At 55.5% G+C, this 12713-nt stretch overlaps 1 protein-coding gene across 2 annotated transcripts in view; it reads left to right on the top strand.

Moving 5' to 3' along the window:
- The window catches only part of Rbm19 (RNA binding motif protein 19), a 94995-nt gene that overhangs the window by 7452 nt on the left and 74830 nt on the right, over positions 1-12713 (top strand). For both annotated transcript variants that reach the window (XM_023720635.1, XM_023720634.1), the window contains exons 8-16: positions 3934-4012; positions 5974-6045; positions 6793-6996; positions 7623-7753; positions 8509-8627; positions 9001-9097; positions 10024-10134; positions 10521-10721; positions 12337-12466. In XM_023720635.1, the coding sequence (XP_023576403.1) occupies positions 3934-4012; positions 5974-6045; positions 6793-6996; positions 7623-7753; positions 8509-8627; positions 9001-9097; positions 10024-10134; positions 10521-10721; positions 12337-12466 (1144 nt within the window). The remainder of the gene's footprint in view (positions 1-3933; positions 4013-5973; positions 6046-6792; positions 6997-7622; positions 7754-8508; positions 8628-9000; positions 9098-10023; positions 10135-10520; positions 10722-12336; positions 12467-12713) is intronic.

The following is a 12713-nucleotide window of genomic DNA, read 5'->3' as shown; positions in this document are numbered from 1 at the left end:
TGCACCACCACACCTGGTATCGGTGGCTGGCGCAACATGTGCCAGGGATCAAACCCGGGTCCTTGTGCTTGCCAGGCAAACACTTAGGCTGCTGAGCTATCTCCCCAGCCCAGAAGCCTGTCTTGTTAAGCACATTTTTGTTCATGCACAAATACTGATCTGTATATTTATTTGACTTTTTGCATGTAAGTTGTGTCAGTGCATTTGCGGTATGTGACAATCACGTCTGTCACGGGGAGCTGGTACATGTAAGCACATCATGTGGCATCCCCTCCCCCCATTCCTTCAGAGGAGGCTGCGCGAGCTGCGTGCTGACACATGGTGAATGATTTTGATCCCTGAGCGCCCTGCGCCGCCATCATTTCTCACGCAGCGCGCCCTTCCTGGCCTGGTGCTTATGGATCTACCCAGGACCAATTGAGAGGTGGGCGTGGTTTTGCCGTTAGAAGGACAAATGTGGTCCTTTGCAGCCACAGCTCTGGGCCATTTTTCTAAAGGCCAGATAGTGTTTTAGACTTTGTTGGCTGAATAATCAGTCATTGTTTTTCTTTTTTGGAAGTATGCTTTGACGAGCATGCTTGCAGGCCTTACTGAGCCAGGCCTGGGTGACAGGTGGGCGGTGGGGTAGAGTTTGGCACCCTTGTCCCACATGAATGGTGCCTACCAGCACCAGCATGTGCATTTTTAACTCACTGACACAGAACGCCACTTGTCTCTTGTCACTTGACCTAACCTGTCCTTTTCCACCAAAGAAGACACATTTCCCTGAACTTGGTGTGATAGTACCGCTTTCGTGTCTACTGATATGCCAGGCAAAAATGGCATCCCGTTTCAATTTATATTTTAAGTCACTGGTGAGATCTGCCATCCTTTCACCATTGTACATGGGGTCTTTGTCCTTGTTGGGAAAACACTGAGCCTTTTTTCTCAAAATATTCATCTGTTTTGATCTCATCTGTATTATTTGTAAATATTTTGAATACTAAAAAGTCTGTATATTTACAAATATAGCACTTCTCAGAAGCAGAAAGCAGACCTCTGGGTTTCATGAGAATGCCTCCTCTAGTCAGAACCCATGCAGGAAGCTGCGTATTTTCTTGATTTAAGAAAAAGTGTTTGGTGCATACTTGTAAATTTAATGCACAGAAGTTTATGTATTTCCTCCCCATAAACAATAACGGGAAAAAATGGGAAAAATATTTTTTTTCTATATCAAACAAACAGATAAACTTGACACTCAGCAAATGCTGCTTGCAGAGGGGGCTTCATGGACATTCTGATACAATCTTGATAGCTCCTGTGCAAAGAAAACATTGAATTTCACTGAAAGACCAAACACTGACGTTATCCCACCCGTGGCTGCTTCTCAGTCGGGCATGGTGTCCAGGGGCAGCCTGGAATGTGCTTACTGGTTGCTGAAAAGTTAGTTTAAAGCCATACTACTGAAACAGTTTGGTTTAGGTGAGAGGGATGAAAGATTATTGGACAAGCCAGATTATCCAAGAAATAGCAACAGAATAATCATTACCTTTTTATTAAAAAATCTTTTATTTACTTATTTGGTACAGGGTATCACTACACAGCTTGGACTCGTGGTGATTGTCCTGTCTCTGCCTCCGTAGCACTGGGATTACAGGCGTGTGCCACCATACTCGGTTTCAGTGGCGGGGCCTGTGCAGCATGTAGTGCAGGAGATTGAACTCCAGTCCTTGCACTTAGTAGGCAGGTGCTTAGACCGCAGAGCTATCTCCCCAGCCCCAAACATTACCTTTTATTAAAATTAATTAATGTATTTATTTATGGTGTATTTAGTACAGGGTCTCACTATACAGATTGGACTCATAGTGATCCTCCTGTTTTCAGCCTCCCAAGTGCTGGGATTATAAGCTCCCCAGTCTCAGTCACTGTCTCAGCATGCCCCAGGGATGGGGCTGGCACAGCACGGCATGCTGGGAATCGAACCCAGCCCCTGAGCCTGCCTAAGCAGGTGCTTTAGTCCGCTGAGCTATCTGGCTGGAGCCGTCATTGCCTTTTAAATATTTTTATTTTTAAGTTTTTTGTTTTGTTTTGCTTTTTGTGCTGGGAATGGAGTCTGGTGTCCTGCGTGCTGGAGCCGTGTTCTCCCTTGGAGCGCCACCTCTGGCCCTCACAGCGCTTCTCGAGGAAAAAACAGAATGCTGGACCCCTTGTTATTTGCGGTGGCAACATAAATTTAAGATGTGTTAAGGATTCAAGCTTTAAAAATATCTTTTTAAGTGACTTTCAGAACTTGGTAGCCAAAAGGAAAAGATGGACAAATTAACTTCATGCCAATTAAAACTTGTTAGGCAACAGATGTCATAGAGTTGGTGGCAAACTACAGATATTCATAGCTCCACAGTGACAAAGCTTGCTTCTTTAACTTACAGATAGACATAAAGGACACACGAGCCAGTAGAAAAATGGACAAAGGGAAGGAGGTTTTGCAAAACAAAAAAGTTCACATGGTGAATACAGATGTTTGAATTTGTTCCTAATTATTTTTTCAAAAAAAGCAATAAAAAAATCTAGGAGATCCTGTTTTCCACCTGGCAAATTGGCAGGCGTTTTCAACCCTTGGTGCTAAACCCTTCCGCGTGCTGTTGGATTGGCCATTAGAGGGTGACTTGGAGCTGTCGGAACCAGGCATGCCTGCAGGGGACCCATTCCCTTGCCAGGAACCTGCCCCACAGGTGGATCAGCCAGCTCCGCAAGGTCTGAGTGCACAGATGCTTGCAGCAGCTCGTTATACAGTGCCGTGTTATTTCTAACTTGATGTGTTCATTTATGGTCATTTCATTCATAGAAGCAAAAAGCTGGAAACAGCCTTTGAACTCCATCCCTGGGCTGGTGGAGTTCAAGTGGTTCTGGCTGTGCTTCTCAATGTGGGCATGTGTGGGACATTGCTGTTGTCACAGCTGTTGGCGGTGGGACATCTGTGGAGCAGAGACCAGGATGCTGCCAGAGACCTGCAGTACCTGCCTTGGCCCCACCGCAAGGAACTGCCAGCCCCCAGACGTCAGTGCCACCCCTGAAAATCCCTGGGGTAACTGAGCTATGACACTAAGGCAGTTCAGCACAGCTGCCATTGAGACGAGGCACTGTTCCTAGGGGGCACCTGAAACGAGGAAGCCTGTTTGAGAGAATTTGGTGTGACACCATGTGCAGTGTCCGAGCAAAGGCGGAGTCTGGTGGCCTTCTTGCATTTATTAATGGTGCTTTGATCTTTAATTGTGTGCGGCAGTCTGGGCCTTGAGCTGGCGTAACCACTACGTTCACAGATGAAAATGGGTTTGCTTCACTTACTTGCCACCAAGTCAGTCAGGAGAGTGTAATTCTGGTCATTGAATCTGGGTTTTACTCGTTTCCTCACTTGCGCTTCTCAGTGTTTGTCAGAATATCACAGCCTGTGCGTTTTGCTTTTAAAAAATGTGTTTCAAGTGATACTCCTGTCCAAAATGGGGAGTAGGTAGGAAATCGGGACCCGCATACAGAAATCACAGCAGGTGTAGCACCAGAAAGGTGGTAGTATGCACCGATATTCGTGGCTCCGTGACAAGTGGAAAAGGCCAGGTTTAACCCCAAGTAAAATTCTAAAACTTAATCGGGTGGAAGATGATGCCTTAAAATGCTGATGGTGACATTCTTCTTTGTATTTATATTATTCATTTCTTTCAGAATTTTCCCAGGGTGATTTTATTTCTGGGAGAGAAAAGGTGCATGTAATTTTAAAGGAAAGAAGAAAAACTTGGGCCGGCGAGATAGCTCCGCGGTCTGAAGCACCTGTTTAGGCAAGCGTGCAGGGACTGTGGTGCTTTAGTCTTCTCTGACTTGGAGCTTTTGCCCCACATCCCTTTATTAGATTGTGCTTGTAACCTTAAACTGATGATGGGAAAATTTTTCTTTTTCTTATAGAAAAATGTTCTAGAATTCCTGGCCCCCTTGAAGCCAGCGGCCATTCGAATAGTGAGGAACGCTCATGGGAACAAGACAGGTAAGGTCCCTGGATGTCAGGAGGTGGGAGCAGGCGTCCCCAGCCTGCTCAGTGCCCGGGACCAGTTTCTTGGTAGACAGCTTTCCCGCTGGCGAGGGTGGGGTGCAGGACGGCCCGAGAGGTGGAGACCTCTCACGCGCACTGTTGGTGTTGCAACTTGCACCTGTGGGCATCTGATCCACACTGACCTGGCGGGAGGCAGAGCGCAGGTGGTGACACCGGCCACAGAGCTTCAGTCCTCTGCTGCCACCCCCCTGCTGTGCAGCCTGGTCCTAACAGTGGCCTGGGGACTGGGCACTCCGTGGCTGGGGGATGAATGTGCAGATCAGGTATTGGGGCCACTTGTCCAAAGGAAGAACTTTCAGGACAGCATATTTGTTTTCCTGTTTGTGGTTCTCAGCTCTGTGGATGTGATTAAACCGTTTGGGACAGGCTCCGTGTCTTGTCCCCTGCCCCTGCTGCCTGGCCTGTAATGACAACATTTCCTCTGTGTGTCCCTGCCCCAGCTTGTGCTTATCCATGGGCTTTCCTGTTCCTCAGACACCAGCAGGACTGTGATTGCTGGGCCGTGTCCACGGGCACTTGGCTGGTGGGTAGGACCCTACCTTTCTGAGTGCATGGTGCAGCCCTGGCCATGTCTCCCCAGTTCCACCCCAGGCAAGTGTCCCTCGCCCCTGACCTCAGAGCCCTGAATCTGGCTACCCTGAGGTGAGGACCAGGGGAGGAGATGCAGTGGCCGGCCAAGAGACGCAGTGGCAGACGACCCCGTCTGGGCTGAGGCTGCATAGCCATGGAGTACAGCACTGTGGGGTGACCTTGGCAGGAAGAGGCTGCCAGGCAGAGGTGGAGGATTCCCTGGCCAGCCCTTGAGGAACGCATGCCTGTGCTGTGCATCAGCGGTGGTCCGGTCGCCGCCTCCCCCTCCCAGCCTACGTCCCCTCTTAGCCCTCTCACTAAGCTGATTCAGGACTGGCCTTCCTTTGATTTTTGTACTTGTATGTAGTAGCAGGCAGGAGAAAGAGCCCAGCTTTGAGGCCACAGCCTCAGGGTCCATGTCTATGCAGGTGGGTTAAGACGCATCCCTCTGTGGAAGATCAGGGCTGACCCCTGAGCAGTCCTGTGAGAACCATTGTGCATGGCAGGGGTGCTGGTGCTGGTGGTGTCCCCAGCTTGTGGCACTAGAGAGACCAGACAGGAGTGGAAAGGAGCATGTGGGCATCATCAGGGCTGAGAGAACCCTCTTGGGGCTGCTGCTGGGTGTCCCTGCACAGGAGCCAGGAGGTGACAGGCCAGGCCCTCGGGCCCCCCAGGGACTGTGGGCAGGGAGGCAGGAAAGGTCCTGATGGTATCCTGGCTAGCGGAGGGGCCTGGAGCAGGCTGTGGAGGCCCAGGTGCGCCTGGTGTGAACTGGGCCCTGGTGGCTGTGCAGGAGGAAGAGGAGGGAGGGGTTGGAGAACAAAGTGGGTGGGGGCATTTACAGGGTAGATGAGGTGCTGCATGAGGGGCAGGCCAGGAGAAGCAATCACGAAGGGGCGCTAAGCTGCCCTGTGCTGGGGCAGAGCCCAGAGGACCAGGCTGGGCGCCGCCACGTCCTTGCGCAAGGCAACACTTAGCCGAGCACCCAGCAAGGGGAGACGTGGTGCCCTCTGTGCAGATGCCGCTGCCTGCTTCTGTGCAAGTCAGGTCTCAGACGCTCTGGGGAACGTGGTCTCCAAGGTGGCCCCTGGCTGCTGAGCAGAGGGTGGCACGGGAGGAGGCCGTGAGGCCTTCGTTTCTGACCCCAGGCACCCGGCACCTTCAGCCGCAGACCAGGCCGCAGGGTCTGGGTGCGCCCTCGGTGAGCAGTGTCCGTCGGTGTTTGGACATGTAGCAGAGACACAGGCTCCCACCACACCCAGCGCAGCGTGCGTGCTCGTGACTCCAGGGTGTGTGCGCTCACCTGTGCTGTCGTCCGCGTGCAGGGTACATCTTTGTGGATTTCGGCAGTGAAGAAGAAGTGAAAAAAGCTCTGAAATGCAACCGCGAGTACATGGGTAAGGAGTGCCGAGTCGGAGCGGCCCGATTGTACGTGTGCGCTTCGCATGTGTGGCGTTCTGAGCATCCTCTGCTGGCCCCTGTAGTCACGGGGACCACAGTCCCTGCCCCCCAGCGGCTGTGGCAGGGAGAGATGGGCAGTGGGGAGCAAATGGGGCCGTGACACCAGCAGATGAGGCTCCTGCAGGGGTGGGCGGGTGGGGGAATGGCTCGCATTCCACTGGATCGAGTCTGCTATGGCCTGGCTGAGGGGATGTGGGATGCGCCTGTAACTGATGGCGCAAGCTCGGACTTATGGGGCAGGACGTCCAGTAGCCAGAATGCCAGTGGACAGTCCTAGAGCCGGAGGATGCCAGCTCTCATCCATCTTGGTCTGGGAGTGGCCTGTGGCTGCAGATTTTCTCAGGAGATAAGATGCCAAGGTGGGAGGTGATCCCTTCATGGGGCAGAGTGGTGGGTGAGCTGGCCGAGCACAGGTGCAGGTATGGTAGTTGGCTGGGTCAGGCTGTCACTGAGAGCCATCCCACGGCACAGCAGCACCAGAGATGGGTCACTAGCGGCCCAGGTGGCTCCCTGGTCCGAACTCTACTGCAGATGAGGGAAGTCCCTGAAGCACAGACGCCATCCCCACCTGCCTTGGCTGTGGCTTCTGGAAGATAGCGGGGACGAGCCTGGCCTCCCCAGCCTGAGTGTCTGCAGTTCCAGGGCTTCCTCTGCCCCAGGCCCTGACCCCTGCCCTCTTGTAGGTGGGCGTTACATCGAGGTGTTCAGGGACAAGCAAGTCCCTGCAGCCAAGGCACCTGTGAAGAGTAGCAGCAAAGCTTGGCAGGGCCGGACGCTGGCCGAGAATGAGGAGGAGGAGGACCTGGCCGACTCCGGGAGGCTCTTTGTGCGCAACCTGCCCTACACCAGCACCGAGGAGGACCTGGAGAAGCTCTTCTCAGCCTATGGTAGGCATCGCCTCCTGGCCACCGCAGCCCAGCAGCAGGTTCCCAGGGCTGTGAGGAGGGCTCTGGCAGTCCTGGGCCAAAGGCCCCTCTGCCTGTCACCAGCTCCTGACCTCAGCAGAGGACTATAGCCTGCGTCTCCTTTGTCCCATCTGCCGCAAGTGGCTCCTGTCCCTGAGCTGCTGTGGGCTTGGTGGTGGTCTCTGCCCTCTGAATTTGTGCTCTGCTGCACTCCCACTCTCAAGAGGCCCTGCTGTGAGGTCGGGACATCTTGCCGGCTGCCCACGTCCTTGCTTCTCTGGGCTCCTCAGCCTGAGAAACTGCTGTGCCACCGCAACCAGTTGCTAGCAGTGGGGCTGGTTTTGTGGTCACCCTGTTACACTCAGGCCAAGAACGTGGTGCCTATAGCTCAGCTTGGTCACGCAGGCTGTGGGGCGTCCAAGGGACAAGGACCTGGCACCTGTGAGGTCCCCTGATTTACACGGAGGCCAGCGTGGGTGCCGGGGGGCCCAGAGAGGCTGCACAAGTGCATAGGAGGGGCAAGAGGCCCCAAGTTGTGGGCAAGGGGACCCCAGGTGTGGGGGCAAGTAGCCCTGACTCACGGGAACGGACGCCTATCCTGTCCTCAGGTCCCCTGTCTGAGCTGCACTACCCCATCGACAGCCTGACCAAGAAGCCCAAGGGCTTCGCCTTCGTCACCTTCCTGTTCCCCGAGCACGCTGTGAAGGCCTACGCAGAGGTGGACGGGCAGGTGTTCCAGGTGAGGGGTCTCGGGCGGTCAGAGAGGGCCTTGCAGGGTGTGCACATGCTTGTTTGCAGCTGTGTTTTGGGCCTAAGACTTGACAGTGGCCTGGCAGGCTGTGACCTCACGGGAGCGGCTACAAGGTGAGGCCCTCTGCGATCACAGGGCACGGTCTGCCCCCTCGCTGATCTGTAGCACCTAGAGTGGCACCAGCAGAGGGCGGGCCCAGCATACTTGTTGAGTGAGTAAACGTGCCCATTGCTGCCAGAAATGCCTCCTTGGCAGAGCAGTGGGCAGGGAGGGCGTCTGGCGGGCTGGTGGTCCACACCTTGTCGTCTCAGCACTCTGGGAGGCCTGGCCAGGAGCATCGCCCAGCCTGAGCCCAGCGTGGGCAAGTTAGTGAAGCCTTGTGTGAGACTTTTTAAAAGGAGGGGCGGATGGTTGGGGATGTAGCTCAGCGTGAAGGCCCTGAGGTTCAGTGCTGCACCATAAAGGAAAAGGAAAACAAGTGTCCACTGTGGGCAGCGAGAATGACCGGCGCGGATGCTGTCCTCTGCCCGCTGTCCCCGGGGCAGGGCCCAGCTCGCCCCGCTCCCTGTGTGCCTCTTTCATGCTCACTGGGCCCGTGTTCCTACTCACTTGTGGCCGGGCAGGGCCTGCTGCAGCTCCGGCTCACACAGTGGCAGTCTCCTTCATCTGTGCCCGCTCGGGTGGACCAGGGACCGAGTGGGGCGTCCCGAAGTCTCTTGTTCACCCCTCCTCCACCCCTCCAGGGCCGGATGCTGCATGTGCTGCCGTCCACCATCAGGAGGGAGGCCAGCGAGGAGGCCAGTGCCCCCAGCTCGTCTTACAAGAAGAAAAAGGACTCCAAGGACAAAGCCAACAGCTCCAGGTCCCTGGCAGCCAGCAGCGGCTCCTTAGCCCCTTTGCCCTCACTCCTGCCTGGCCAGGCTGCCCGGTTCCTTTTACTGGGCCCTGGGTATAATCCGGAGCCTCCTCCACGTCAGATTCTTATTTGCATAGTGGGGCAGGCAATACAGTGCCTTAGTTGTGCAGTGTTGTGTGACATGAGCCCGGCCTAGAGGGGGTGCTTGCCACGTTAGAGCTGGCCAGTGCCACCGCTTGTCCCGAAGGACAGACTGTTCTTAGCCTGTGACCTGTGTGTGGGAGGGAGGGCTCAGGAACGCAGGCCGGGGCTGTAGCTTCTGCGTCTGAAAGCCCCCCGTTGGGCCACACCGTGACCCCTCTGTGCCTCCGCCCCTCAGCTCCCACAACTGGAACACGCTGTTCATGGGGCCAAACGCTGTGGCCGACGCCATCGCGCAGAAGTACAGCGCCACCAAGAGCCAAGTGTTCGACCACGTGAGTGGAGCCCGTGTGCGTGTGCTCTGCATGCTGTGTATGCACATTTGACACCAGCTGAGTGACAACAGAGGTGACATGGGTGCCCCGTAGGTTTAGCCTCCGCCTTCTCACCCTTGCTGCAGGCACCCACGCTCAGTGCTGTGAAGGGCAACGCCCACCACCTCTGTGACTGAGTGGCCAGCTGCCACACTGCAAAAAGAAACACGTTATAAATAATTCTAACAATGTATTTATTTAGTGTATCCAAAGTAGTATTTTAATAAGGGGACTGTTAAAAAAATTACGGGTATTTTTTGGTTTTTTTAATGACTAAATGCAGTGTCTTTTACACTGGGGACAGTACTGATTTGAGCATGTCCAGCTTCCAGCGGGCCGTGGCTCATGGCCACTGTTCAGGGCCATGTAGTTTGGCCCGAGTGTGGAGAGGGACCTAAGTCGTGGTAGGTCCCATATGTCCCCTCTGAGCTGCAGGAGCTCAGCAGTGCTGGGAGCACAGCGGGTCCCCTCCAGTGCTTTCTAATGGAGGAAGACCCCAGCCATGACCAGAATGAAGGACATTTTACCGGAGGCAGCTTGGGGTGTGACAGCAAGGGTGGGCGGGCAGCACACACAGGCAGAAACGGTGGGATGGCTGGAGGTAGGATTCCCCAAAACCAGTGTCCCAAGCAGGAGGGGACAGTAAGCCAGGCAGGGAGGAGCAGCAGAGATCCATCTGGCCAGATAGGAGACGGGTAGGGGCAAGGCAGGAAGGGGAACCTAAAGAGGGCTGTGACGACCCACATGTGCTGTGTGTGACTTGGGGAGCCCAGACCACAACAGCACCAGCTGAACCCCTTTTTCCCAAGCCTACTTCTCTGCCAGTGGTCAGGAGTCAGGCGCACAGCTGCCCGACAGAGCCCACAGGCATCTTTTCTCTCCCCCAGGAGACCAAGGGCAGTGTAGCCGTGCGTGTGGCCCTGGGGGAAACACAGCTGGTCCAGGAGGTGCGGCGCTTCCTGCTCGACAATGGGGTCTGCTTAGACTCCTTCAGCCAGGTAGGTGCTTGCTGCCCCTAGAGCAGGCTGCCACTAGAGCCTCATTTCAGGAAAACCAAGTGTCCCACGCAAAGGATAGGAGTACCCCCACTTATGTACTGCCCCGGGGTGTGAGCTCCTGGTACTTCCTGCTCCCCCTAGCCTCAGCAGCAGGCAGTGGGAAGGTGCCCTGTACACTGAGGCGTGGGGCTCTGTCCTGAGCAGACCTGGCAGGTGTTCTGGGAGGTCGAATAGGGCGTGGTCAGGTGCTGTCAGGATCTGGGGCCTCTGGCCCTGCTTCCCAGGGACCTGGCCACTGGGCCCCAGTCAGAGGCCTTGTCCAGGAGCACCGTGGATCCTTGGTGTCAGGCCGAGCACCCACCTCTTGCCCCACCACCACTCTGCAGGCCGCAGCAGAGCGAAGCAAGACAGTGATTCTGGCCAAGAACCTCCCGGCAGGCACCCTGGCAGCCGAGCTGCAGGAGACTTTCGGCCGCTTTGGCAGCCTGGGCCGGGTGCTGCTGCCTGAGGGTGGCATCACGGCCATCGTGGAGTTCCTGGAGCCCCTGGAGGCCCGCAAGGCCTTCACACACCTGGCCTATTCCAAGGTAGGGCTGCCGAGCCTCGGCACAGGGTGGGGAAGGGCCAAGGGCTGCTCCAGGTACAGGGCACAGCGAGCTTCTGGGCCAGGGAAGCTCAGCCAGAGCCCAGCAGCCCGAGCACCTGCAGGAAGTATGCGTGGTTCCCACCCGACTCAGGCCGTCCTGGGCTTCCCATTCCTGTGCCACCTTGACGTCACTCTTGCTGCCTGGACCCACCAGGAGGCAAAAGGCAGTGTTGGACCTGGGCCTGTTTCCTTATTCTTGGGTAGGAAGAAAGAAAAGTAGGGCTGGAGATACAGCTCAGCAGCATAGCGCCTGCCTGACAAGTGTGAGGTCAGGAGTTCAATTCCCATTACCAAAGAAAGAAAAATAGTCACATTAGATTAATTTCTGAGGACCGACATGATAAACCACCATCTACTCAATGGCTTACAGCAACAGATACGTATTTCCTAGCACGCTGGCACCTGGAAGTCCAAAGCTGAGGCAGCAACAGGGCCAGGCTCCCCGGGGAGGCTCTGAGGACAAACTGTTCCCAGCCTATTCCTGCTCCTGGTAGCTCCCAGCGCCCTTGGCCTGTTGCATCCCCGTCCCATGACCCCCTTCTCTTTGGGGTCTCGAGAGTCCCTCTGGATTTGTCTTTCAGGGATGCTTAGGGTGTGCAGCCCATGCTTGATCTCATCTAGGGATATTTCCCTTAATGACTTTTGCAAATAAGGTCTCACGGGTTCTGGGGATCAAGAGGTGGCTGAATCTTTGGGGAGCCACCACCCACCTTCTAGAGTTTCTGTCAGGCAGTTTGATGCTGCACCACCCTCATTCCCCATGACCCATCAGGCAGGTCTTCGTGTCCCTGTGTTACAGGAGGAGACTAATTCCCATCCTCTGCTGCCCCAGCTTGGGGCTCAGTGCTCACGAAGCCCGCAGGCGCTGGTCAGTGCCTGGTTCACAGCACAGTTACCGGATTGCGGATGCCCCTCCCTTTGACCCTTTGCTGCTTTGGGAAGAAAGGCGGTCACCCAAAGAAAGACTCCTACAGTGTGAGCAGCACTGGAGGGTACAGAGTGGACAGGGCTCCTCATTTTTGACAGCATCTGTTCCACCAGCCCCTCTCATCAGCCTTGCTGTCCCGTTTTGCATGTGGGGAGCCCAAGGCCCAGTTAGCGCCAGCCACCTAGCTATAGTGTGGTGCGACCAGTGGTGAGAGCACCAGCCTGTCCACTCCCGTGCTGGTGTTTTGTTAGCTGTCACAGACCCATGGGCCCCACACATAGAGGGGGTGGGAGTTGAAGGAGCCTGGGCTGGGTTCCCCCACCCCTGTCCTGCCGCTTCCCAGTTGCCTCCCGAGGCTGCGGCTGTGAGGGTCTCGCTTAGCCTTTACCTAAAGGAACCATGCGTGTGTGCCCATCAGCCTCTCCGAGATACAGCATGCAGCACAGACCCCGAGTGTTCTCAGGCCATGGCGGCCTGCGGGGCTAGGCTGTGTCCTCCCCTGGGCTCCATCCCAGCAAATGCTAGTCATGTCTGATCTTGGGCTCTCCATCTGTGAATGGGCTAAGTGCCCCCCAGCCGGGCACAGTGATGAGGGCCACAGTATGGGCACCCCTCTCTCTCTCCGCAGTTCCACCACGTGCCTCTGTATCTGGAGTGGGCCCCCATGGGAGTCTTCTCCAGCACAGCACCACAGATGGAAGTGCCCCAGCATGCAGCAGCAGAGCCTGTGGGAAAGGATGAGGAGGGACCGGAAGCTGGTGAGAGCAGAGTCTGAGCTCAGGGTGCAGAGGGCTGGAAGAGTGGGGGGCAGGGTGGTCAGTGGAGCTGAGTGTCATAGTGCAGTAGAACATCGGAATTATGGGTGCTGATGCAGTAGCCAGCTTTTAGTTTGTTCATTAAAGGTTGCGAGGAGGAAAACCTAGAACCTGCTAATAAGCACAGCAAAGGAAAACCACTTCTAATAGAAGGTTGAGGGGCTGGTAGAAGAGGTATTCCCGTGCCCTT

This window comes from Octodon degus, unplaced genomic scaffold, assembly GCF_000260255.1.
Source record: "Octodon degus isolate 3935 unplaced genomic scaffold, OctDeg1.0 scaffold00076, whole genome shotgun sequence".
Classification (NCBI taxonomy): Eukaryota; Metazoa; Chordata; class Mammalia; order Rodentia; family Octodontidae; genus Octodon; species Octodon degus.
This window is presented reverse-complemented; position numbering and strand designations above follow the sequence as displayed.